Source organism: Mya arenaria, chromosome 14, assembly GCF_026914265.1.
Source record: "Mya arenaria isolate MELC-2E11 chromosome 14, ASM2691426v1".
Taxonomy (NCBI): Eukaryota; Metazoa; Mollusca; class Bivalvia; order Myida; family Myidae; genus Mya; species Mya arenaria.
Window position 1 is genome coordinate 18,091,665 of NC_069135.1, and position 26,516 is coordinate 18,118,180.

The 26,516-nt window shown below is 33.4% G+C and overlaps 2 protein-coding genes across 5 annotated transcripts; one reads left to right on the forward strand and one right to left on the reverse strand.

Moving 5' to 3' along the window:
- Window positions 1-565: 565 nt before the first annotated feature.
- On the reverse strand, window positions 566-21,857 carry LOC128217222 (glucose-6-phosphate 1-dehydrogenase X-like). 4 transcript variants are annotated; one of them, XM_052924202.1, is made up of 12 exons: window positions 21,695-21,857; window positions 16,691-16,769; window positions 13,416-13,453; window positions 11,236-11,344; window positions 10,495-10,703; window positions 10,098-10,259; window positions 9,654-9,779; window positions 8,172-8,265; window positions 7,472-7,688; window positions 6,781-6,989; window positions 5,643-5,812; window positions 2,751-4,005 (listed from the first exon to the last, which is right to left on the reverse strand). In XM_052924202.1, the coding sequence occupies exons 4-12, from the start codon at window positions 11,320-11,322 to the stop codon at window positions 3,915-3,917; spliced, it is 1,365 nt and encodes a 454-aa protein (XP_052780162.1). In that variant the 5' UTR covers window positions 11,323-11,344; window positions 13,416-13,453; window positions 16,691-16,769; window positions 21,695-21,857; the 3' UTR covers window positions 2,751-3,914. The 4 variants fall into 4 exon arrangements, with proteins under 4 accessions (XP_052780160.1, XP_052780162.1, XP_052780161.1 ...); XM_052924200.1 differs by lacking the exons at window positions 2,751-4,005; window positions 16,691-16,769; window positions 21,695-21,857 and adding exons at window positions 566-2,368; window positions 14,245-14,494; XM_052924201.1 differs by lacking the exon at window positions 16,691-16,769.
- Window positions 21,858-22,111: 254 nt separating this feature from the next.
- On the forward strand, window positions 22,112-25,895 carry LOC128217228 (ragulator complex protein LAMTOR5 homolog). The gene is made up of 4 exons (XM_052924208.1): window positions 22,112-22,181; window positions 23,559-23,620; window positions 24,318-24,432; window positions 25,332-25,895. The coding sequence occupies exons 1-4, from the start codon at window positions 22,147-22,149 to the stop codon at window positions 25,390-25,392; spliced, it is 273 nt and encodes a 90-aa protein (XP_052780168.1). The 5' UTR covers window positions 22,112-22,146; the 3' UTR covers window positions 25,393-25,895.
- The last annotated feature ends 621 nt before the right edge of the window (window positions 25,896-26,516 follow it).

Here is a 26,516-nt window from a genome sequence, read left to right on the forward strand (position 1 = left end):
TCCACATCCGACAACAATAGCCATACTTGATCCACATCTGACACCAATAGTTATATTTGATCCACATCCGACAACAATAGCCATACTTGATCCACATCTGACAACAATTGTCATATTTGATCCACATCAGACAACAATAGCCATATTTCATCTACATCCGACAACAATTGCCATATTTGATCCACATCTGACAACAATAGTTATACTTGATCCACATCAGACAACAATAGCCACATTTGATCCACATCCGACAACAATTGCCATATTTGATCCACATCTGACAACAATAGTTATATTTGATCCACATCCGACAACAATTGCCATATAGATCCAGGCTGCAAATTGGCCATCCTAATCCAACCAGCACAACCATATACGAGTTTTTGTAGTTGTAGGCTCAAAATGCAGACTGATCATGAAGAAAAACACCATGTTTACATTGTGAATAGTGTTAAATACATTTTGGAATATTTCACCAAATGATTTCAATGTTTTACAAATATGTTAAACCATTTATCGATCTATTGTTGAACTAGATGTGTCAAGTAATAGATAACACAGCCCATCATATTTCAACACATTTATTCATTAAAAAATAAAACAAATACATAAAAAAATATAGAAATACAATAAAAATACACATTCCGTTTAATATAAAGCAATCTTCATCGATTATATGTTACTATATACATGATTGCGACCAGACTTTTAACCAGAGTCAAATCAGACAAAATATGAAAACATCCATCTGACCCACTTCTTGGTTACTATGATTAGTCAATACATGCATTGTAAAATACAGTTAAGTAAGTCTAATTAATGTGAAACATACAAAAATTTTGATAGTTTAATCAATGCGATAATTGAGACTCAAGACCTCAAAATTCTAAATTGGGTTTTGTTATAAAACTGCTATAACATTAGCAATTTGATATAGATGGCCTTTCCAACAACTGAGTCTTACAGGTATATACATGTACACATCAGTACATCAAAGAGAGTTTATTACATGAAATAATTCGCTTTCTGAATTTGAATCTCAAGCTGAGACTCGAGACATTCAAGCTAAACATTGTACTGGAATCAATACCATGAACCCAAGCCAATCTCACAACAACATAAAAAATATACAACAAGTTTAGGTTAGCTACAGAAATAAGTAAAATGGAAAATACAGATACAAAAATATATGCAATATTGTGGCACTTTTTTAACTGTGAAATTTGTGGTCACATATCTACTGATAATTTAAACATAATACAGGCTAATATTTTTTATCTATACCTAAATCAAATGCATTTTTTTAATCATAAAATTCCAAGGAGTTCAACGTAATAATGAATTGAAATTTGGCATCAACCTCTATTGTGCACCTTATAAAACATGGCCTCCCAGGTCCAGATAATATCAAGATGATTGACACTCAGTTTTTGATTGAAGCCGATTGTCAAATGTTCTATTTAATATATTGTTTTCAGAAAATGATGTAAACAAATTCATACCTAGTAACAAAATATAACAGAAATTTTGTTTCAAACATATTCTACCTCTCCAACTGTTGATAAATCATCTCAAAAAATGTTAATGGACAACTTAACTGAATGTTTTAATTGTACAAAAGAATGAATAATAAAAAAACTCCTAATAATGTTCATTAAATAATAACAGAAAAGTTCTACTTTCTTGTAAAATGTTTATGAAAATACCTGATAACCATGCTTAACTCTGATATGTTTCTTAAACATTGTGTATTCTATTTATCAACTCTTCCCAGTTTCTCAGAAACCTGTAAGGGTAACAAGCTTTAGAATCTTATTCCAATTTGCAGAACTAACTCAAACTTGGCATTACAACTTGTAGATAACAAATAGATATTTTGCTTTACAATTCTAAGAATTATTCTAAAGGAGAATATTTTGAAGACTATACAAGTAAAGGAGTTATGTCGGAAAATAGCTCATTGAGCTAATGTTTCTTGTTAATACATACCCTACTTAAAATAAAGATTCTTGTATCAACAAAAACATTGAGCTTAGATCAATCATGTTAGAAGGCATAAGAATGTTTGCCAAATTGCTGTCAGTTCTACATGATTTCAAACAGATATACTTGCATGTTGCATTTCTTGTCTCTGTTGGGACTTCTATCATTATTGGCTTATACTGACGACAACGATGTAAAAAATCATAGATATGATAGAAGAATTTATGAGATTCTTATGAATTTCAATAATTTCAGGTGCTGTAGTTTGTGACATCTGTCCACATATATCTTCATTCCTCAAATCTTGCTGGGTGACCACTTGTATGTGCCCGTGTAGACAAAGTTGTAGCGGGCAAATAGCTGATTACTCTCGTCCGGGCCTCGACTGGAATATAGGTGAAGCGCACATGAAGTCAATAATAATAGAACTTTTTAAGGCGCGAACTCTTAGAATATTGCTTTAAAATTCAATTTTCTCATGGGGAAATAGTTTCGAATTCAGTTCTTGTATTATGTCTTTAACCAGATTAAACATCATTTAATTTCATTACTTGAGATATGATGTACAGTACAATGGTGAATCTGTTATTCATTTTGAAGTAATATGAAAATAGTATATTTAATGCATCAAGTTAATTTATTTGTTATTGATAAAAAGAGTAAAATGTGTTTGGAATTACCAATTGTTAGAACAGTCACTCCTCTAGTGATGTTAAGTACAATGTTAAGAACATATAGTTGAAGTCTTCAAATGTATAAGAACATACAATGATTAACATTTTATTGACCTTTATGTAAATATAATTCAGATTTAAGAAATAACTAACAACTATATAAAAAGATATGAATATACAACAAAGAAAAACAAGAGGTCCGAAGAGTAAAAACTTAACTTGTCTGTTGCAGTTTTTTTCAGTTCAACAAGGGGGGAAAGTCAATGATAAGTAAAGCCACAGTTATGCACTTAAGCTATACATTTAGTGCTTTGTCTCTGACAACATGTGTACCAAGTTTGATTTGTACATCCTCAATGGTTTTTGAGTTATTGCAGAGCTATGATTCAACAACACAAATGCTATAACATTACCTTGACATTTTTCGAAAAACAGACCAGCTAAAACAACAACCTGGGATTGTTCTTAAAGAACACACTGTCAGTAATAACAAGGCAGCCAACACATCAAGTCTGTATACAGATCAACTATGGTATGTCATGACATCTTATATGAATTAATAATTACTAAATACCATCAAATCTTAACTGCACCTGCTTTACTTTCAACCAAAAACAAAGTCAATAACTGCTAGACCTGATTAAGCTTCAACGTATAAAACATGAAATTTGTATCTTGCTCATTGATGAAAAGATGATCACATTAGTGAGAACACAATGTTAGTACAAGTTTAAAAGCACCTGCCACATAAAAAAAGAAAAGGCACATATTCTATGGTTTCAAAAACAATGGCTGAATTCTACAAGATGCTTTTAAATGTCTTGCAAAAGATATATTTAGGTATATTTTTGTTTTATCATTTAAAACTATGATGATAATCATGATGGCTATAAGATTCATTTTAAGGAGTATGACAATGATAACAATAAGTCAGTGGTTTAAGATATTTGGAAGCTGTTAAGCTCTTGATGCAAGTATGTCCAACCATCCAAAACTATTTGAACAAACAATACAAAACACTTCTAATACAATGTAAAATAAACAAACAAAAATTGACAGTATAAGTCTGGATTGTCTCACATAGACTACTGCCATAGTAAGGACATTATAATAATGTCTTTGTTCAGCTATATGCAAATAAGCATTATTAATGTTTAAAATAAATCTACAGTTTTGAGCCAGTCTCTGTTTTCTTAAAAAATATGACACTATTCCTTTGTTCGAGATCTCAATATAAGCCCCTCCATTGGTATGAGATTAGAGTTTCTGCTGAGGAGCCCACTTATACTGCCCGGTGTACTTGAAGTCGTACTTGTCACACAGTTGGTCTGACTCCCTCGGTCCACGGCTGAAAACAAGAAATACACCACTGCAAGAGGAAGCACTACAATGGGTGGCTATATACTTGTACAAAATGCATTAAGATACCCGAAACACAAATGAATTTTGGATGCGTGGTGGTCCCATATAACTTAGGTATCATTTAAATAAGTATTGTGTTTGCAGGAAAAACGATGAAAAAGAATACCAATAACAATAAATCATGTTTCAATAAAAATTTTAAGCTTCAAAAATTGCAAAGATGTCATTTCACGAACTATTTCAGTCGACATTATATACAAAGTTACAAACTGTTATAACTTCATATATAAGACAAATATGGTCATTTGTTTTATACTTTTTAAAGCTGTAAACAGCTATTAAATACCTTTCAAATGATACAAAAAAATAATATGAGGTCACCAGGTATCATAATTTAACATGAAGATGTTTACGTCAATTGAGCTATCAGAAAGCTAGTTTATTCGTGGGTCGGATTCCTTCTAGTGTCAGTCCAAGTACCAAGGTACATGCAGCTACAGATACAGATTGCATATACATGAGTGTATCAGACTAAAACATCACACATTTAAGAATGGACTATTAGATGAATGATTTCAGGAATGATATTACTGGTTGTGAAACTATTAACTCCACAGACATAGCTCTACATGTTAAATCAGTACTAGACTAAGACATGCACATCCTGTTTCTAAAATTTGCTATTTCTACCCTTAAATATGTCTGAAAAAGTTTCCCAGTACCTTATTCAATTGAGAATTTTACAAACTACCCCATCATAATTGGCTTGCACTGCAATTTCAGTCCTACTACATCCCTAAACTTGAATGACATTGTGTATTACTAAATTTTACTCAATTTTAAAAACTCAAACCATAAATAATGCTCAAGTCTACAAGAGAGGCATAGAGCCTTAAACAGGGTTTCAAACAAACTTGTAAGCTTCCGGCCACAATCTCGAAATATCTTAAGCATTACAGGTTAAAGTATCATAACTCCTTTCGCCAAATAACTTTCTTATACTTCAACTTTAATAATACCGAGCATAGTTTTTCATGATGATGATTAATATAAATTCCTGTGAAGGTCTCAACACCTTTTAAAAGGAGAAAATTGACAATTTATTTGAAGATGATGTTTCATATATTTAAAGAAATAAATCATCACATTAGTGTCAATTTATGATATAAATAGAATATAACATTCATGGTCATTCAATAAGAAATATTTTGAATAATGACTGACCAATCAATGCACTTCTACTCATAACATGTTCAACATGTTTGATAATCTCAAAGCACTTATAAGCATGGATGTTTTTAGACTTTGTACTCAAACTCTAAAATAATACAATTTACACTATAATTTTATTTCCAAGACAATCATAGTATGTCAAAAATGCCATGAAATGAAAACTACAACCAAGCTGCTTGTTCCTTTTAAAGCTATTTTTTCCAAGTATATAGAGGACTAAATGTGTATGAAACGTGTTAGTAGGATTTTTCTTCCATTAAATATATGTCAGTAAAGGTTTGGAAGCAAATCAATATCAAGGAAATCAATAAAAAGAAAGAAAATAAATCAAGCACTGCACAATACTTAGAGTGAGTCATACAAGACTGGGGAAACACCTATATTTCATACCTGCCAAACTTGTATGGTATAGGTTTGACCTTGTCCTTCTCAATCTGATGAAGGACCGGAGTAAATACCCTCCAAGCCTCGTAAAGTTCGTCCGATCGCACAAAGTTTATCTGAGATCCAGTGAACACATCCAGTATCAATCTCTCATAAGCCTCTGGCATCCTCACATCCTATAAAGTAGAGTAATTGTAAGTAAATGTTTGATCATTTAATGTTAAGGAAAACGTGCAAAATTTTTGACATCACATTAAACAATTTACAAACAACTTAAGCTCTGAAGAGATTAGAAAATAATTTGCAGTTGAGGGGGGGGGGGGGGGGGGGGGGGGTCCAAATGTTTGTGGATAACAGTGCAGAAACTGCATTTATTAGTGAAAACTAGACGCCAACAGGCAACATGTTGAATCTGAAAAAAGCCTTTGACAGCCATTTTTCAACCTTTGACCTATTCACGTGAACATGACCTTCGAGGTACAGACCTAGGCTTTGTGCCACATCACGGTGAACGTTCATGGCATGTTGTTTTTTCAAATCAGCTATAACGCTTGTTTAAGACAAGGATCAACCTTGGTCTCTAAGCATGACCTTGACATTTGAGATAAGACCATGGTCAAGATACAAGGACAAGGATCATTTCAACTTTTTTCCTCTAAAGGAGACCTTTACCTCGGACACACAGACCTAGATCTTTTGCAAGACACACCAACTAATAGCGAACTTTCATGGCCATTTTTTTTTTAAATCCTATAATGGTCAAGACAGAGCTCGGACCCGAATCATTGAATTTTTTTACCTCTATAGGTGACCATTGAGTTTCAGACCTGGGTCTTGTGCATGACACCACTTCATCATGGTGAACCTTCATGCCAATTTTTTTGTAAATTAACTATGCATTGCTCACCGCACACAAGTTTGACATAAAAAATCTCGTAATTAAAGTTTATCTTTTGCCGATCTGTATTTCAAAATTTTAAGTAGGTACATTGCACTATGCACAGAATAGAAGCTATTCAATTAAGGAAAGGCTGAATGTGGTAGAATTGTCTTTTATGCACACTGAATTTAAGTGAAGAGAGCAACTAGTTGGTCAATGCCATTGTTTTATAACTATCCCTGAATGTAGTTTTCCTGTCCAGACCTTGTATCTACTGTGGTAAGTGAGATCCAGCTCCGTCTCCTCACAGTCAAAGTGCATGCCAGGAGACTTGGTCATCATCTTCATATACACGGCCTCATTAGGCTGCACCCGGATCACAAGCTCATTACGCTTCACCTTGCCGTCAGAGAATATGTCCCCAGGAACGTCCTTGAACTGGACACGCACCTCAGCCTTACGCTCATTCAATGCTGTGGATGTGGAATACAATATAGATTTATGAAGACAATACAAGTACTAGTTATCGAAGCGTCCTGTCTGACATACCAACATATAATACGGTTTATGAGGTTTTTTCTCCTCTTCAAAAATAGGTCATAAGCAGGTGTTTTCATGAGCATTTCATACTTTACAAATAATAACCTAACCTTTATATCAGTAAAACATATGAAATAATAAAAATATCTTATTAGCACCGACAGACAGAAAGGCAGTTGAATGGACAGACAGAGGGGAAATCTGCAGTCCTCACAGGCTTAACCTGTAGAGACTAATTACCCTTTTTATATATACATAAACATAATTTCAACATTGCGCAGTTACATATAATATTATGTGAAAAATGGAGCATGGCTGCATTGCATTAGGTTGAATATGCTCAAGCATACTTTGCGATATGTATTGCATTTTGATGCCCTTATTATAAATTCTGATAATTGACAAGAAAGTTCACCTTTGCCACATCTCAGAATGAAGGGCACGCCATCCCATCTCTCGTTTTTGACAAACATGGCCGCAGAGACAAAAGTAGGTGTGACAGAACCTTTTGGCACTGTTGGGTCATCGAGGTAACCCTCGCGCTGGTCTGGGGAGCCGTCAGGGTTGCCGACATACTGCCCTAACACCACGTCCTCCAGCTTGATAGGGGGCATGCTTTTCAACACCTTCACCTGGTTGATAATGAAATTCGGTAAAAAGTTATGATACTGGAGATTACCAATCAAGTCCTGGAGTGACGTTTGCAGCGCCCATATTCACCAAATGTTATATCTCGAGTCAGAGTTTAAGACTCAGAAAAAAGAATTTTAGTGTCTTTGATATACTTATTTTTGACAAAAGGTATATTGTCGTAAAATATGTTATTTTAAACATAAGCAGCATTTGTTACAATTGTTGCTCTTCAAATAGAAATTTGACATTGAAAATAAAGATTTGGAGTTATGAGTCAGTTTCATGATGCTAGTGAATAAGGGCACATGAAGGAAACACATTTATGAGAAATGAGAAAACGCAATATTGATACATTAACAAGAGAGAAACATAAACGTCAAACTAAGAATTTCTACAAGAAGCCTTGAATTAAAATGAATGATACAGTGCACAATACACTTCATTATATATTATATTCTTATAGTCACATGTGAAATAAAAACCTTTTCATTTCTGATATCCTCTGCCCCGAGTGTGGGTGGTTTCTCCATTGCAACCAAGGTAAGCAACTGAAGCAGATGGTTCTGCATTACATCCCTGAAGAAAGCATAATGTAAAATTAAAACAACCAATTCGAAACTCAAGTATCCATGATTGGATAACAGTGTTCGCTAGCATTGTATGTGATCACTTTGTTTACTAGTCTATGACTGTGTCAAACCATTTTTCTGTACTGTGTTAATAAGCCATAATTAAATTGCAAATATCCTGTAAGAATGGGAAAGGGCTTTACTTTTCCATGTCATACAAGTGAAACAAGAGCTATCTCTGAATAAACACCCCTGAACACCATCCTGAAAGGAAATGGCAGTGAAATAATTAGAAATCTTAACTTAAAATGGTAATGCTGTGAATATGATTCATTTGTTCTCTTTTGGATTTTCTATCTAATAGTTTAAAAATAAAAGTACTTTTATCTTCTGCAGTAAATTATAAATGTTAAAAGTTTTTGACTTATGCTGATGGGAAAAAAAATAAATAACAGAAATAATAACCAAAAGAGCACTTGAAATGTCCATTCAATAAAACCAAAGATTCTTTGCTTGAACTCAATATACTCATCAACAAGGTTCTTTTACATTTCAGAAGCAGCCAGTGCAATTATACATATTGTATGAAATGTCATTAAACTCAATAACTTAATAATGTTCTGTACACTGCATTTGCGCTTATCATTCTTAACCAAGTGTCCATTGAGAAATTTAGAAGTTATGCTGTGGAAAAGAAAAATTAACAAAAAACAATAACTCTGTAATTTGCTAAAGCAGAGTTATGGTTCTTCTACACTGTACTTCTTTTCATTGTGTTTTACCCCTGTATGAAGGCAAATTTAATTCCATTCAACAATTATAAAGTTTTTCTACAGACAAGTAAAAGTAACAAAGGGCAACTAACTCTTGAATAAGCTAAAAAAACAGAGTTATGATTTCTATACACTGCACCTCATCATTTAGCAACAATGACCTTGACCCTGACCACCTCAAAAACAATCACAAGCAAGCTATTCACATAAGCTACCTTCAAATCAACTTTCATTACGGTTACCCCGAACCTCTCATGAGCAATGTCATGCTATCTTTTCAAAGAAGCTACCTACACACCAACTTTCATCACTATTCATTACTTAAGTTATTGGGCTTAAACATTTTTTTCTATCATTAGTAACAGTACTTTGACCCTGACCCCATCACTCATAAGCAGCCCAGAGCTAGCTCTTCACATAAGCCACCTACACACAAACGTTCATTACTATCCATCAATTCTAACTGAAGTTATTGAATGGAAAACATTTTCTTTTTTAAATAACACTGACCCTAACCCAACCCCCCTCAAAATCAATTCCAAGCTAGCTCTTGTTTCATTACTTTTCATCAATGCTAGCTTAAGTTATTGGGGTGAAACCAATGTTTGACATTTCATAATACCTGATAATTCCAAACTCGTCAAAGTATCCCCCTCGGCCCTGAGTGCCAATTGGTTCCTTGAAACTGATAACGATAGATGCCACACTGTCCCGATTCCAAATCGGGCTGAATATACGATTGCCAAATCTACAATTTTTGGTAAAAAATAGAAAGTATGTTATTAAAAATAAATGAAAACTTGATGTCAGTTTTAGATAATCATTTTACCATTAAACTGTTTCAAAAAGCAATCAATTACCATACATTTCAATAGATTATTTAATATAAATATTTAAACTGCAATATGAAATCACTTCATCTTTTTAAAATCCATTGGCATATTATAAACTCAACAGTATCAATACATATATACAATGGATTTTCTTTTATTCAACAACTATGAGTACCATAGGAGAACCTGCCAGTACAACAGGAGTTGTAGGAAAAGAACAGGAAGTCACCCACCTGAGAACCATTAGGTTTTGGACCATTTCCTTGCCCAGGTAGTGGTCTATGCGGTAAAGCTCCTCCTCCTTAAATAGTGAGGCGAGGTGTCGAGACAGATGCTCCGAACTCTCAAGGTCATGCCCAAATGGCTTCTCAATGATCACTCTCGTCCATTTGTCTCTGATAAAACAATACAACCATTATTTGGATTAAATTTGATGCATCATGACAGAAGTTTTTTAAGTATTTTGCACTGAAATACATGAATACATAAATGTTGCTTTTACTGGGGTGTTTTAGGCAATAACTATCAGATATAACAAGCATTTTAACTGTTAGCATTAAAAGCATCAACCATTTGTTCTAACTTGTAGCTTAGAAGGAAATGTAATGTATGCTAGGTCAAGATACTGACCCTGACGACATGCATGTGGCTTTGAGGTTCAAGGTCACACTCTCATACACAGAGGGTGGGAGTGCTAGGTAGAACAGCCTGTTGCAGTTCCCTGTAGCGTTGATGGCATCATCAAGCTTCTTGAAGTCGGAAGCTTTGTCATAACTCCCAGCCACATAACTATTCAGCTTTATAAATGCCTGGTACTTTGTTTTATCTTCATCTGAAATCTTGAAATATGTAGACAATCAAGGAAGTAGTAAGGTGTTATTCAAATAGAATTGCTGAAATTGATGTATGAAATATTAGTTACCAGTACGAGTAAAATGTACTATGTGCATGCATGTTTTTAAAGAAGTATTGAACAGGGACAGAAGTGGGTACTATGCTTTACAAAAACAGTAGATCTAATTGAGTTTATATTCATAATAACAGTACTAGAAAGCAGAACATCAATCAGAACATTACGCCAGAGTCACAGATAAGGGCCTTAATTTGTGTCTTTACTCTTTAAATAACAAGTAATACAATTTAAATAAGATTGTGAACAGTGAATTTTATATTTTAATTCATTGACTGTTTATATCTAGATGACACCAAAATGTACAATTCCATTTACAAAATTGCTTTATCTTGTACAATACACTTTTGTCAAAAATGTATCCTGTTATGTGATTAAGTTGTTTGTTAAATTTCAGTCTGTGTAACATGAAACAAGTTAGATTATAAATGTCTTAAGTTAGACTAGCCAGCCTTTCTTACTTTCATGAATGGAGCCCATCTTTTCTCAAGCTCGCCCATTGACAGTTTACTTCTAGCATAGCCGATAATGCATGTCTCTCTTGGCATTAACTCATCTTTGTACAGGTTCCTGCAAATTATAACAATAAAGAAACAGTTTCCTCTGTTCATCTTAAAGTAAGCCATCACCTGATGTACAGTTTACAAATAATATATGCAAATTGATGCCATCCTTAAAACCAACAATCATGTTAAAACACAAGACCATGGCAAGTTGATTAAGGATAATATAAGACAAAAATCATTTAAGCCAGAGTAATGGGGCTTACTACACATATCTGTACTGTCACAGCCTCATAGGTAACATATTTTCATGTGATGCTTCGGACAAGAAAAAGTAACAAAGGGTAGTAACTCTGTAATTAGCTGAAATAGAATTGCGGTTCCTGTACACTGCATTCCCTCTCATTATGATCTATCACTGTATGAAGTTTTATAAAAATTCCATCCAAGTTTTATGTGAATATCTTGAAATAATTAAAGGGTAATGTTTAACATTAACCCTGCAGCGTACACTGAGGCTATAAACGAACCTCGAATATTTTCCTTTGATAGCAAAGTGCAAAGTAAATCTTCTTTTCATTTCTATTATTTATTGAAATACAAGATTCAAAATTAAAAACAACAAATTAAACTTTCCACGCAACAACAGATTGGGAGTGTCTTGTTACCACACAGTAGTTTGATTGCAATGAACTCCTACTTTGTTCTCATATGAACTCCTACTTTGTTCTCATATTGCCTTTAAAGTATTTAGTGACATTTAAACTAAAAACTTTTTTTTTCTTCAGCTTTATCAAACGGGTCACTCCTACCAATGATCAAGCATAAAATAACTATAAATTCATGATTTGATGTATTTAAAAATAAAAATTATAATAATATTAATAATAATAATAATAGGAGTTATAATAATATAAAGTGCATCAGAACTTAAGATAAAAACACTTGATATTATTCTAACAACATCCCAGATGATTAATACAGTTTAAGTTCTTTCAAGAAGGAAGATTAAAGGGGATTTTTGTTTTTCACAATTGTGATAAGAAAAGTCGCTTTTGAGTTGAAGATTGTGATGAGAACAAACTACTTCAAAACAATTAAGATTATACAAGTTCTTGTGGTAAAAGTTTCATTAACTGCATGTTAAAAATCCCTGTATACATATAGATCTACAGTTTTGCTATGTCATTGAAATGTAAACTGTTGATGAAAGTTTAATGAACCAAGGTCATAATGTTACATATTGTTCACTCAAGTTTACAATTTGCTTTACTACGATTATTAATCATTTAAACTCCTGTTTTCAGAGATGATAGAGTGTTTAACATGCATAAAAATCTGTTTAACAGCCTGAGGTCAGCCTTTAGTTTCATTGCTTCTATGTCCATTGTAATGCCTTTGTACGTATGGTCTTTTATATTTGAAAGATCTGTGTAAAAATTTATCATGATAAATAAAGCATTGTTGTTCTGAAGTTTGATAATCATTCAGATAGGCAATTAATGTCTGGCAGCCTCTGGCATGACTACTTCATTCTTTTTCTAACTTGTCATAGTGCAAGAAGATATATCTTTCTTTTTAATACTAACCTAAACATTAGAAACAGATACTTAATTGCTGGTTACATACATTCAAGGTTAAAGTATCTTTCACAGGTATGTCCAGTCATTGAATTTAACCTTTTGGAACAATCAACTCTGGCTCTGTTGTAATAATTAAAGAGATCATAAGGCTTATGATCAAAAATTTGCAGGCAAACCTTGATTTGGGTGTAAACTGCATTTTAATAAAAATATCCTAAAGGAATCATTGCATAGATTATACCCATCACTTTATGGGTGTCCCCGAGCACCTAAGCACCACGGTTTACTAAAGTTTTACTGAAATCTGGCCCTGAACTTATGTCAAGTTTAAATTTACTGTATGCTGTGCAGATCAAATTTCAGAACCAAGAGCATGTGAACCGGATACAGATAAGGCTTGAGGATTGGAAAGTTTGATTTTTCTCACATATATGGCTCTTTGTGGCACAGTTGACTTGGCCGGTTGAGATTTCCCGAGGTTCAGTAAAAATACAAAGCCTTGGTTTCTTTCCAGTTAAAGGGCATGGTAGATTATAATGTCTTATTAATACATACCAAAGGACAGGGTAGATTTTTTTCTTTGCAAGGTCACCCTAAAAAATAAGAACAAAGATTTAAAATTACATTTGCCAGTGCAAACAGTTTTATTCTCATTGACCCTAAGAAACTTTAAAAACAATATTGATTCTTAGTGTTTACACTCATTTCACTGCCATGGGTTTGCTAGAAGGATTCCAATTTAAACATTAAGAAAGCAAAACCTCCAAACCCATTTGTCCTTAAATGGTTTCATTTAGAAGGTCAATGTATTACAGTCCAAGCATGCACACTGCACATTGGCTGGAATAGAGGCAATTCATCGCAAAAAATAAGATAGTTATTAACGCACCCTGCAACAAACAATAACTATAAATTATCTCTGCATGGTCCATTCAGAAAATTGATCTCTGAAATCATAATTTTCTTTCTCATAATCTAAACACATTTTATTGCTTGAGGGTCATTTATTCATGACCAAAATCACTTGTATTGAACATGAAGTAATCCCAGTATGTATGTTAAGATAACGAAGAATATATAGTTCATCTTAACCAACCTGTAGCAATTATATTATATAATAATGAATCAAACTTGTCCTGCAATACAGATAAACAACAAGAACTCAAGCGTAATTGAATCCCTACAGCTAACTAAAATATTCAAAATTGAAAGACAAACAAGAAGAAATTTTGGAAAAAATAATGAGTTCAAATATTCATCAGAGCTCTCTGGGAATAATAGTCTTACAATAAATGAATTGCATTGATTCTGTAAACAGAATGACCAAGTCAGACTTACAGAGGCCCCATTGATTCTGTAAACAGAATGACCAAGTCAGACTTACAGAGGCCCCCATCACAACGAACACATATCCTTGTTTATCCAACTTTGCACTTTGTTTTAAATCCAACAATGCTTGTGGCACTGGGGGCTTGACTCCGACCTCAGGTTTTGTCCGACCTTCCATTTTTCCACTAGCCATTTTATTAACTGTCTCCTTGTACTCCCTATACATAGAGTGACGTCTGCTAATGGGTGTCTTGCCTTTAAGTAGGTATTGTATATCTTAATACAGGATACCTGGTAACTCGAGCGTTTAACTGCAGATTTTAGATCCGGGTTTGTAACTTTTTGTCAAACATGACTCTCAACTTGCTTTGCAGGATATGTTATGTACAATTCATGACTTTCAACAAATGTTAAAGACTATCACAAAGTGTACAGGTGATTTCTCAAAACTGATTAATGTCCCAAATTGTTAACTATCTATCTTTTTCATACAGAAATAAAAATCTAAACTAGAACATGTGACATTGTCACTAGAAAATAGAAGCAATTTAATCCAACAATGAAGAGCTTTCCAAACATAGAATATTAACAATGTTTGCAGAGAAAAACTGTGTTATAAATCTAGCACAAGTTTATAGTTTTATTAAATGTTTATGCTCATTCCTCTGTCAACTGGATTGTCGACAGATTATGAATAAATCAATTAGAAAGCTCTGATAATAATAACTGCCAAATTTTTTATTTGATCATTGATTGGTTTTATTAAGTGAGTTATTTAGGGGTAGAGCATGCAAGCTGGCTAGTAAAGAGACATTCCAACCAACACTAAGTTATTATTCGGTAGCCACATGCAAGCCCAGCTTATGTCAAATTAATGGTTTAGTGAAACTAAAATAAATAAACGCTATTACTTATAAACACTTGAGTCTGACTTGGCAAAACATTGATGATAGATCCAAGTTTCAATTAACAAACAATATTAAATAATATCTCAAACAAGAGGCGGACTTAACTTAATAATTAATCTATAACTATACATCAAAACTAAACACGTAGATCATAATCTAGAATATTGACATGATTAGGAAATACGTTTCGTACTAAAGTACTTTATGATCAGCTCTTTGGTTGTATTTTAAATATCCAACAATGAAATCAATTTTTAATTGAAGGTTTTTGAAATATGTAAATCCTCTTCAAGGGAAATAACTCTGTTGTAACATGAAGTTCGGTCACAGCCTCACAAACCATTTTCTGAATAAAACATGCCGTAATATCATTGTTTGTTTGAAACACATATTTCAATTTATCTTTCTACTATATAAACTGAAATAAGCAAGGATATACTTCAGATTGGTCCTCCAAACCCCAATACCACATTTGGACCCTACTTTTTCCTAGTTTAAATAGTTGATAAGCAGATTTCAATATGGGGATTGCACAAGAACAAGGGAGACAAGTCTCTAATTCAAAATTATTTTCCTGCATACAAAAACCATCAATGTATCAAAATCTAACAAAGTAATATCTATTGTCTACAATAGTTTTGATAACATCATCAAAACCTGTTGAAAAACACACAAGTTTCAATAGTTTTACAACAATATAAAAAAAAAACAATATACATAGATCAACTATCTATATGAAAACATTTTAATAATTTTAATAATGATTTCGTGAACATGACATTATCAGCTACACTTCTGACTCCGTACTTTTCCTTAACCAGGACTGGCAATGCTGAAAGTGTGTAACTTGAAAGAAAACTGATGCCACAAGTTCAACTGCACCATGCAAAAAAATCAGATAAATTCTACATCAATTGCATCTCATACATAAGATCCATCTATTTTTAAATAATGTTCATCGGGCATTTTCCACTGGAAACTTTGCAATCTCTGTGGCTGAGAAATGAATTTATAAGCATTGAATGACTGCATACTTGTTTATGCATTTAGCACAGTCTAGATTTTAAGTGGCATTTTTTTACAAAAATGGCATATTATGGTTTAAAAGATGCACTACATAGGTTGAAGCAAGTACAATTTGTTTATTATAGTGCATAGTCATGTTTAACAAGCTAAATAAAATATAAGCCTTTTAGGCTTTATAAGTGTTTTATGTGGTATTTAATGTTTAACAGGTCCCGAGTTAAAAAAACGCCAAAACATCGCTTTTATCTTTTTATCGGTACCTAGTCAAATGTGTTAGATAAACACGATAATTTAAAAAAAAAAAAAAAATTATCAACATATATCGTGCACCCTTTTGCAGAATCAATTGCATGAAATAAGGCCCAATTTTTTTTGGTTTCACGCCAAACCATCTTACCCCACTACCATTGACTCGTACCATTAATGTTTATTGGTATCGTGCCATACCTTATGAAATTTATAGGGAAAGATGTTGTTATTCCAGAAGTGGGTATAGAATGTTGAACAAATTATGACCTTGAAGTAATATAAAGTAATATGAAATTCATGAAATACTTACTAGCTTACCTGAAAATGAGTCCTTATATTATTTGTGGTTGGGGCAGTTTGCTTGGTTTACCACCATGATAAGGACCTAGTGTGTTACCTTAAATGTGATTTAAAACACACCTGTTCAAAAATGCCCAACATGAAGCAAGTATTTTCTGAGTAGTAACAGTGTGTGTATACCACGTGATAAATTACGTCATATATGCTAAGTCGGAAGGATTAAAATAAAGACTTAAATCAAAGATAACTTTTCCTTTTCTTCACCATATTAAATAAAACGACGGGCAGTATATGCCACTTAAAGAGCCCCACCTTCGTTGTATTACCGAAGTTTGATAAGGTGATTAATTTCACGAAAAACTTGTTTCCAAAATAATATTTTGTGACTGCTCTGTCAGACAGCTTTATTGTGAAAAGGTTTGTCGAAGTGTTTTAAGAAACTAAACTCTCATTCAAACTCTGGTAAAAGACCGAAGGTGGGGCTCCGTAAGCGGCGTAGACTGCGCTATGTTTCATTAAAAATGGTGAAGAAATAGTGAAGTTATCTTTGTTTAAAGTCTTCATTAGAAGCAAAATATTGCCTTCCGACGTAGCATTTATGACGCAATTTGTCACATGGTATACACACACTGAGTAAGTAGAGCTCCAGATAAGGTGTGTATTATTGCGTAAAAACGTATAAATATATATATAATATTCATGAAAAACACAAGGGAGTTTAAACCTCAGGAGTTAAAACCTATGAGTATCAAAATGCCTGGGATAAATGGATAAAATATTAAAAGGTGGAGGGTAAGTAAGGCAGCATTTACTTTCCTTATCATAACAGTTATAATGTCCTATTCAAATTTAAGCGGAGGTCACTGCATCAGAGATTGTTATATCATTAGCAACTGGTTGAGCACCTATTTTAGAAATGATTGTTTAACTTGATACTTAATGATAAAATTGTTTGACTTGTTAAATTCACTTTGGGTTTGAATGAACAGCCTTTAAATATAACATATTCTTACCAAATCAGCCCCATCCTGTTAACATTTCCAAAGACAAGGCTGCCCTTATTTTATTTATTTTCCTACATTGTATATTACATGTTATAAAAAATAAACATGTGTTGTGTTAAACTTTTATTAATAGTTGTGGATTAATCGAAAATTCAAAGAAAATGTGACTTTGTTTAATGCATCCTTTGCCAGGCAAACTGTAGTTGTGAATGAATTAGTGTCTTTAATTTCTTAATGATTTTACAGGGAGTGTTTAAAGAAGATTTGAGTAACATTTATTGTGTTATTGGACTTTCTTTTTATTCATTTATTTTCATTGGAAGCTGATCATTGTTTCAACTGAAATATATAATTATGTTAAATCAGGTTGATGCATTTTTTTAGTGTAAACACACTTGACTGTCAATCAAGGGGTCGCATGTTGGATTCAGAGTCACACCACTAAAAATACTAATCATCTTCCAGAAGGTACAATGAATTGGGGTCCCGTGTGACAGTGCTATACACTGGTGCATGTTAAAACGTCAAGGGTAGCTCTAACCAGGGTACCATTCCTCTTGTGCACTCTTGTGCATTATTTTCCACAGACCTAATATGACTTACAATCTTATCAGAGCACTAACCACATGGGACTTGCCTGCGTGCCAGTATAAACTAGAGATTGCTTTTTTAAAAAGCGCTTGTCTCCCCTATTGTGTGGTCGTAGCTGAGAAAAAATAAATGATGTACATGAAATTTGTAATTTTGTACTGGAGACGAACCAACAGTGAAGTTTGGTTTATTCACCCGTATAAAATAGTGAAGAGAAAAAAGTGTTGTTGATTAATCTTGGAAAATGTAAACGAAGTTTGCATTGTATGACGTTCCTAGGCGCAAGCGTTATTCAATTATTGATCGGAAACCATATTTCAGCTCAAGGTCATCGTGACCTTGACCTTTGACCTACTGATCACAACATCAATAGGGATCATCTACATGACCGACTTGCATACCAAGTATTAAGTTCTTGGGTGCAAGTGTTCTTTAGTTACTGAGCAGTAACAGTTTCTTCACCTCAAGGTCACGGCAACCAAGTGATCTCAAAATCAATAGGGGTCATCTACTAGTCATGACCAACTAGCATACAAAGTATGAAGTTCCTGGGTGCAAGCTTTCTTTAGTTATTGAGCGGAAACCCTTTCTTCACCTCAAGGTCGAGGTGAAATTGACCTTTGACCTACTGATCTCAAAATCAATAGGGGTCATCTACTAGTCATGACCGACTAGCATACCAAGTATGAAGTTCCTGGGTACAAGCGTTTTTTATTTATTGATGGGAAACAAAGTGTGACCTTGACCTTTGACCTACTGATCTCAAAATCAATAGGAGTCATCTACTAGTCATGACCAACTAGCATACCAAGTATTAAGCTCTTGGGTACAAGTGTTTTTTAGTCATTGAGCAGAAACCATTTTTAAGCTTAAGGTCACTAACGTATCGTTTTTTACCTGAAGGTACCCTTGACCTTAGACCTTTTAATCTCAAAATCAATAGGGGTCATCTTCTAGTCATGAACAACCAGCATACCAAGTATGAAGTTCCTGGATCTAAACAGTTATTGAGCGAAAACCGTTTCTTCACCTCAAGGTCACGGCAACCTTGACCTTTGACCTATTGATCTCAAAATCAATAAGGGTCATCTTCTAGTCATGACCAACTAGCATACCAAGTATGAAGTTCATGGGTACAAGCATTCTTTAGTTATTGAGCGGAAACCATTTCTTCACCTTTGACCTACTGATCTCAAAATCAATAAGGGTCATCTTCTAGTCATGACCAACTAGCATACCAAGTATGAAGTTCATGGGTACAAGCATTCTTTAGTTATTGAGCGGAAACCATTTCTTCACCTCAAGGTCAGGGTGACCTTGACCTTTGACCTACTGTTCTCAAAATCAATAGGAGTCATCTACTAGTCATGACCAACTAGCATACCAAGTATGAAGTTCCTGGGTACAAGGTTTCTTTAGTTAGTGAGCAGAAAACATTTTTAAGCTTAAGGTCACTGCCAACTTATCGTTTTTTACCTTAAGGTTACCTTAACCTTTGACCTTTTGATCTCAAAATCAATAGCGGTCATCTACTAGTCATGAACAAGTAGCATACCAGGTATGAAGTTCCTGGACCCAAAGGATCCTTACTTATTGAGCGGAAACCGTTTTTTCACCTCAAGGTCACAGTGACCTTGACCTTGGACCTAGTGACCCCAAAATCAATAGGGGTCATCTACTAATCATGACCAACTAGCATACCAAGTATGAAGTTCCTGGGTCTAAGAGATCTATAGTTATTGAGCCAAAACAAAGTCAAGTGACGGACTGACTGAAGGACAGGGCAAAAACAAAACCCCCTTTCAGGGGGAGACATAATAAATTCCAAACTGCAACCACATATATTGAATTTAAATTCCAAAAATTACAAAAAAGTGTTAAAGGCCTAGTTTAAGCCTTCTATAAGTGACCCCCCCCCCCCAATTCGGTGAATAGTACATAACCTCTTTGTATTGATCTTAATCTACTTGCCTTGATCCCTCTTATCAGGATCTCCAATCTGGGTATCTTGCTGTGCAGTTTTGGAGGTTTCATTAAAATATTGGACCCTAAATGGCCTTAAGCCAATAAACTAATATACAGGTAATTGGCCCCTACTGTAACACCAGTGCAATTAGCAGACACCAGTGCAATTAGCAGAAGATGCACAGCAGGGGATTATCATGCCAAACATTCCTTGTATGTATGTATTTCTTTAGACCTTGTGGTCAAGGATAACCTGTGAAAGTACAAGCACTTATTTCCAACGGGGTCCTTTGTTTTTTGCTGAAGGGACAGCACGCTGAAGAGACAGTGGTGGGATACAAGGAAGTCCGGTTGCAATACCCTAGCTCTTTTTCGAGGAGACCCCTTGGTTCTTTTAAGTGCTCGGTGTAAAGCACTGATCAATGGGGTACAACTTTCCTCGGTTAAACCAGTACTGAGTACACCACTTTTCCAGGCACTACCCTTTAAATGCTGAGCGCCAGGCAAGGGAGCTATTTGTACCAACTTTTAACGTCTTTTGGTATGATGCGGCCGAGGATCGAACCCACGACCTCCCGCTCCGTAGGCGAACGCTTATCCACTAGGCCACGGAGACAGTTAAACTAGGCATTAAAGTGAAGTTTGCAATTGATGACTTGTAATGTGCATTTAATTTGCTACTCTTACTTTATTAGAGATATTAAATTTTATGAATATCTGTTTGTTATGTTGAATCAAAAATCTTTTAAAATCTTTTATTAAATAAAAATATGAAAATATCTACTGTTTTTTTTAATCAAATTAAAACTCACCAAAAAAAATTAGGGGCCTAAATGTTCATGTTGAAAATAAGTAAGGGTCTGCAAATTAAGTTAATATTTATAAGGGGTTGAAATGGCAGGTCCAAAGTCTCAGGCGCCGATTTGGTATTGGGCCGATGTCTCACTAAAATTGAATATACTTTGGCCTTGACCTAGTTCCTTATATTGACCTCTACCTGCAATAATGAGTGATCAGGGATACTTTTATATTATTTAAACATTTCTTACATGTATGTATCCGTGTAACGAGCCTGCCATAGTAAAAAAAAAATCATCAAAAGATTTGTTGACGGCCGTTTAGGTGAACTTCTTGACCTCTTATTACCGGTAACAGAATTTTTGTTTCTAAAAATTCTAACGTGATTAATATAATGACATGAAGCTCTGTCATGGTTGACCATTATGTTTTGGTTTGCTTTCAAACAGCTTGTCCAGGCGTGGACGTCGCCTAAGGCCTTCTTCTTGTTTAAACAATAACAGTATCGCTGTAGCGTATGGTCAGTTAAATCTAAATTTCTAAAATTCTCACACCAATTTTGGACATAAAATCTCAATAAAAATCTAACATAGAATTTACCCTGTTGTCAACAATTGTTATGGTCAGAGGTTATTTAAAATACTTGTCTTTGAAAGAAACTTACAGATGCACCAAAGACAACGAATACATGGCGACCAGTTTTTCCCTTTTCTCTCATCATTGTTAAGGGGTCCGCTTCAACTGACATATTTTGCAAAGAGAGCTTTCTATGTTTTGTTTTTTTCAGTGCAGTAATCAGTACATTTGTTATGAGCTTGATTCTAGATATTAATCGAATAAAAGGTTATTTTCAACTATAAATATCCACTATTTCCCGTACGAAATAGTGTTTTGATGTACTTAAAAGCATTTGATACATGGTAAAAAAAAATAGGTTTACAGTACAGTATGCGATATTAAAAACAAATTATTTTTAATTCTCTGTGTACAAAGCTTTTTAAACAATTCCGTTTTGGAAATGTTGGAAATGGAATATACGGTACGGAGATTATTGATACCAAATAAATTATATGTTGTGTAAATTGCAAAATCACTGGTCAGCTGACTGCATCCAAAATGGAAAGAAATTTAGAAAAGCATCTAGACGATACGTAAGAACCGAAACGTTTTCTTTATTATTTTAATTGTTCGAGTATTCTATTTCATCAATTTATTATTCTTTGAGACCACTCACAGAACTATTCTATCCTGGTATTGTTAAGTTAAAAAAGTCACAAAGATCTATCACTTAACTTACTCCTTTTCAAAGGCTTTTCATATTTTGTTATTTCACTAATCAATTTAGTAAAAAGTTACTCGGTCACAACTTAAACAACGTATTGTTATGAAAATTCTTAAATACCTGTATTATTGATGTATAAATTTACAAGTAAACTGTGTGCGTGAATGAAAATCAGCGCCCTAACGCAGACGGTAGTAATATTCGTAAAACTCCGTAATATTTGTTGAGTTCCAGTCTATTGTTGGAGCTGGTATTCCTTGAAGATTCATGATTTATTTTGTTTATAAATCATGTTACCATTGAATAACATTCAACTTTTGTCCAGAATTATTATCCATTCAATGCTCACTAAATAACATTCCACTTTTGTTTAGAATTATTATTTAATATAATTGTCAATAAATAACATTCCACTTTTGTTTAGAATTATTATTTATGTTTCCTGACTTCTGACACCATGTTATGTTATGGAGGAATACATATAAATATAAGTATGACACTAAATGTGCTCTAACTATTTATTGCGACATGTATTGTACGATATCTAAACTAGAACTGATAAGCATGTGGCTGTGCCTAGGTATTTAACTCACTAGGGCAGATAACCCTTAGATGATAAAGCTATCATGTAACAACGTTGACAGGACCAAGCTTATGGCAAGGCTCCCCTGTATTTTGTCAAGACCAAAATTTAATTTAAACAAGATCACTTATCTCTATAAACCTAAAATTAAAATATCAACCAATTTATTTTTAAAATATATGTTGTTTTATGACTTAGTAAAAGTTGAGATGTTCAGACCCTTGGATGGCGTTTTTTGTGGAGCTAGTAACTTTTCTCCAGATAACTTGCATTTTGTTTCATAAACAAGTTTCAGAAATGTACAACTTTAACACACTTCCAACAACGAATACATATTTTAAGCTCAAACTATAAAAAATAACTTGTGTTTTCAACATAAAATTGCTTGTTAATGAAATAAATTGTATGATAGACCAGGTATATGTATTCTGATATTTGCATCCAAATATGAAAATGGAAGCTTGAAATTATTCATCTGTTTTTGCAGAAATCTTGCATGGCAGGTGACTGGCAGATGTACAGCAGACATAATTTATTTATAAAACACTTAAATATATATATATACTTAATCAAACAAAAGAATGAATGTTTGGATTAATATGGTAAAACATTTTAAAAAGATAACTTTTGACTGTTAAAAATGTTCTGTTTGTGTTTTTGCAGGTTCAGATTGCCGGGTATAGCTGGTGTGATATGCACAGATGAACATGGTCTTTGTCTTGGAGGTGAGAGTCTACGTATAAACAGTGAACAATTTCTTAAAATTAGATATTAAGCTGTATACATGTAGTTGATAACAATGACATGTTTAGTTTTGAAGCTTTGATATTAGCAAATTATTTTTTCTGGTCACTTTTTCGATACTGCTTTTTAACAATAGAATCAGTAGTTTGTATAGTGCTAGTGTCATCATAATTGATGAATTGGCATCTTGCCAAGCCTTTAAGACAATAAACAAGTCATGCAGCTGGATAAATGATTTAATTTACATTTCACAGTCTCAGTATAAACTGCTCAGTAAAATGTAATTATGATTGTAGACATCTATCATGTTGTACAAATACAAAATCATAATATATGAGGGCCATTCACAAGTAAAAATATACTCTACACTGCTATATCATGTTTGTGGAAGCATTAAATATAATATCATTGTACAACATCTTTAATTCAGTAATTATATAAAATTGGTTGAATATATTCACATGAAATTCAAAACACGTTTTACCAGTATTAAATGAAACAATGTACTCATTATATTAATGTGTATCAAAGACATCATTGAGTTATGCCCCTTTATCAACCAGTGTTCACATCTCATGCACCAGATGATCCACTTATTATGATCTTGATTTCATGTTACTACAATTAAAAAAGCTTACACTATTATCTCTTTATCTACTTGGTCACATCATTTTTCAGCCAAAGGAGTAGCAACCCGAGAGACATCTGGTCACATTGCCAACATTGCAGAGAGTGCAGCCAGACTGAACCCAAACCTGCCACCTCCAGTCATTGCCATAGAGTCAGAGGGAGGGTAAGTCTGCTGGAGTTCAGGTCATACTCTTATCATTGGTGTGCAAAAAAACATAATTTTTGCCAAAGTTAAAACATAACACATGAAACACACTGAAAGAATACGAAGATCATGCCATAATATCAATAATTGTCAACTTTTTTGTGGATCAATTGCGAGCAATGGACACACATCGGCACCTGTTCCTTGTGCTGTTGTTCAGTCCTTTAAAGATGCACTCTTACTCCCAAAAACGATTTACCACAAATAGTACTATTGTTTTAATATTCCTAAAATGATTAATAAATGTCTAAAACAATGGTTCTTACGAAGGATGCCATTTTTTTTTAAAGAAATGTGCATAAAACATGTTTTTTTCTACTTTATGAGACTATAGTAGATTTCTGTAAATCTTTAGCATTCGCCAATCATTTAATATTTTTGAGTTTTCAACTATTTAGTACACGGTGACAAATTTAGTATCAGAAAATGATATTTTCCATAAATGCAAGTACAGTAAGTAGTCAAAGGTTAATCAGCCAAAATTGAAGTTTGTTAAACATGTGTATGTTTTGATTTTGAATAAGAGTGTCAATTTAAGTAAAAAAAGCCTACCATGTCCTCTTAGAATAATTAAAAGTTGAAAACTAGGACAAGAATCAACCCATTGCTAGCTAGAAATTCTATAAACTTGAAATTTCAGGTCATCTTTTATTTTTAGAAAGTCCCTCAACAGACTAAACTAAATATATAGAGATGAATTTTCTTACATCAAATGGCAATTCAAGATGCCAGTTAACAATTTGAAAAAAAATATTTAGCAGAAAAAGAAATCCAACTTCAACATAAAAGATGTAGTTAGCGTAGAACTTTAGTCTTTGCATAATTCATTTTGTGAGGTTTTCTATTTTATTTTTCAGGAGTATACTCATCAAGAAAGAAGGGACCATTACTATGGGCATTTACAAATCACCAAATTGAACCACGCTACACAAGTATATGAACTGTGAAACCCATCAAAGACATTTTGTGTCAAAAAGAAAAACATTTTGTATTTGTTTAATTCTATTTTATAAATGAATACTAGAAGTGAGTGTTTAGGGCTGTTTTTCAAATGGTCACATTGTATGAATATCTGATTGTACATTTTGTAATATTTACATTACTCTAGTTACACGCTTCATGGATTTGCATCTCACCCTGGTGTTCATTTCTGCTTGAATACACGAAACATGAATCCATAAGTGATAAAAAGACAGATTATATTTATTAGACTGATTTTACCAATGTGCTTCAGTGCACTTCACCCTTCTATGGTTGCAATTTCTGAATGAGTTTAGTTCCAATTATTTGTACCATATTACATTCAAACATTTTCTATAACAAAATTGTTTTTGATCTTTAAATTTTTTAAGCAAATTATAATTTATTGCTCTTGTATTGTAAATAAATGAAGTATTTGTGCAATAAAATGTAAAATATGACACCTCTGTTTAACATTTGAAGTTTCACATATTGTATAACCCTGCATTGACACAGACTTTTGGAAGGAGCATTTGATTAAACAATTTTGATAAATTGTGTGTAAGAATGATGTAATTAGAGTGATAAACTCTTGAGTGCAAAATATAGCCTATACTAATGGAATAAACTTAATAAAGTAATTGCTCTTAAAATCATACTGGGCCTCAAATTTCTTCAATTATAGCCACTTTAAAGAAAATTTTATTCTGAAACTGTCACATAATGGGCCGATTGTTCAGAACTTTTAACGTCCTCGTTGCCAACTTTTAAATGTGAAAACATTGCTCACATGTTTAAATATAACACGTACAACTGATACAGCAATCCGGTGTATCCATTATACTTCTGGGATAGTAACAAGTTAACACCGATTACATTAACACCTTTGATAACTTAAAATGGTCCAGACCAATCGGCCCATTTTGAGGAAGCACTCGTCTGTTTCATGGAAACATTGATGTGATGAACAATTAGAGTAACAGCATGAATTAACCAAACATTTATTTCATCATTTTAATCATCAAGTCTTCTTATGCAGACTTTTTCTTGCTAGTATATGAAGAGGTGGTCATATTTGAAAG

Bases quoted from the DNA above. Each gene is read 5' to 3' on its own strand.
- LOC128217228 (XM_052924208.1), top strand. From the start codon at position 22,147: ATGGAAAGAAATTTAGAAAAGCATCTAGACGATAC. The intron at 22,182-23,558 runs GTAAGAACCGAA...GTGTTTTTGCAG, and splicing joins GAAAAGCATCTAGACGATAC to GTTCAGATTGCCGGGTATAG. The intron at 24,433-25,331 runs GTAAGTCTGCTG...TTTATTTTTCAG, and splicing joins GCCATAGAGTCAGAGGGAGG to GAGTATACTCATCAAGAAAG.
- LOC128217222 (XM_052924199.1), bottom strand. From the start codon at position 14,415: ATGTATAGGGAGTACAAGGAGACAGTTAATAAAATGGCTAGTGGAAAA. The intron at 13,454-14,244 runs GTAAGTCTGACT...CTTATTTTTTAG, and splicing joins TCGTTGTGATGGGGGCCTCT to GGTGACCTTGCAAAGAAAAA. The intron at 4,006-5,642 runs GTATGAAATATA...TCTTGTTTTCAG, and splicing joins ATACCATACAAGTTTGGCAG to CCGTGGACCGAGGGAGTCAG.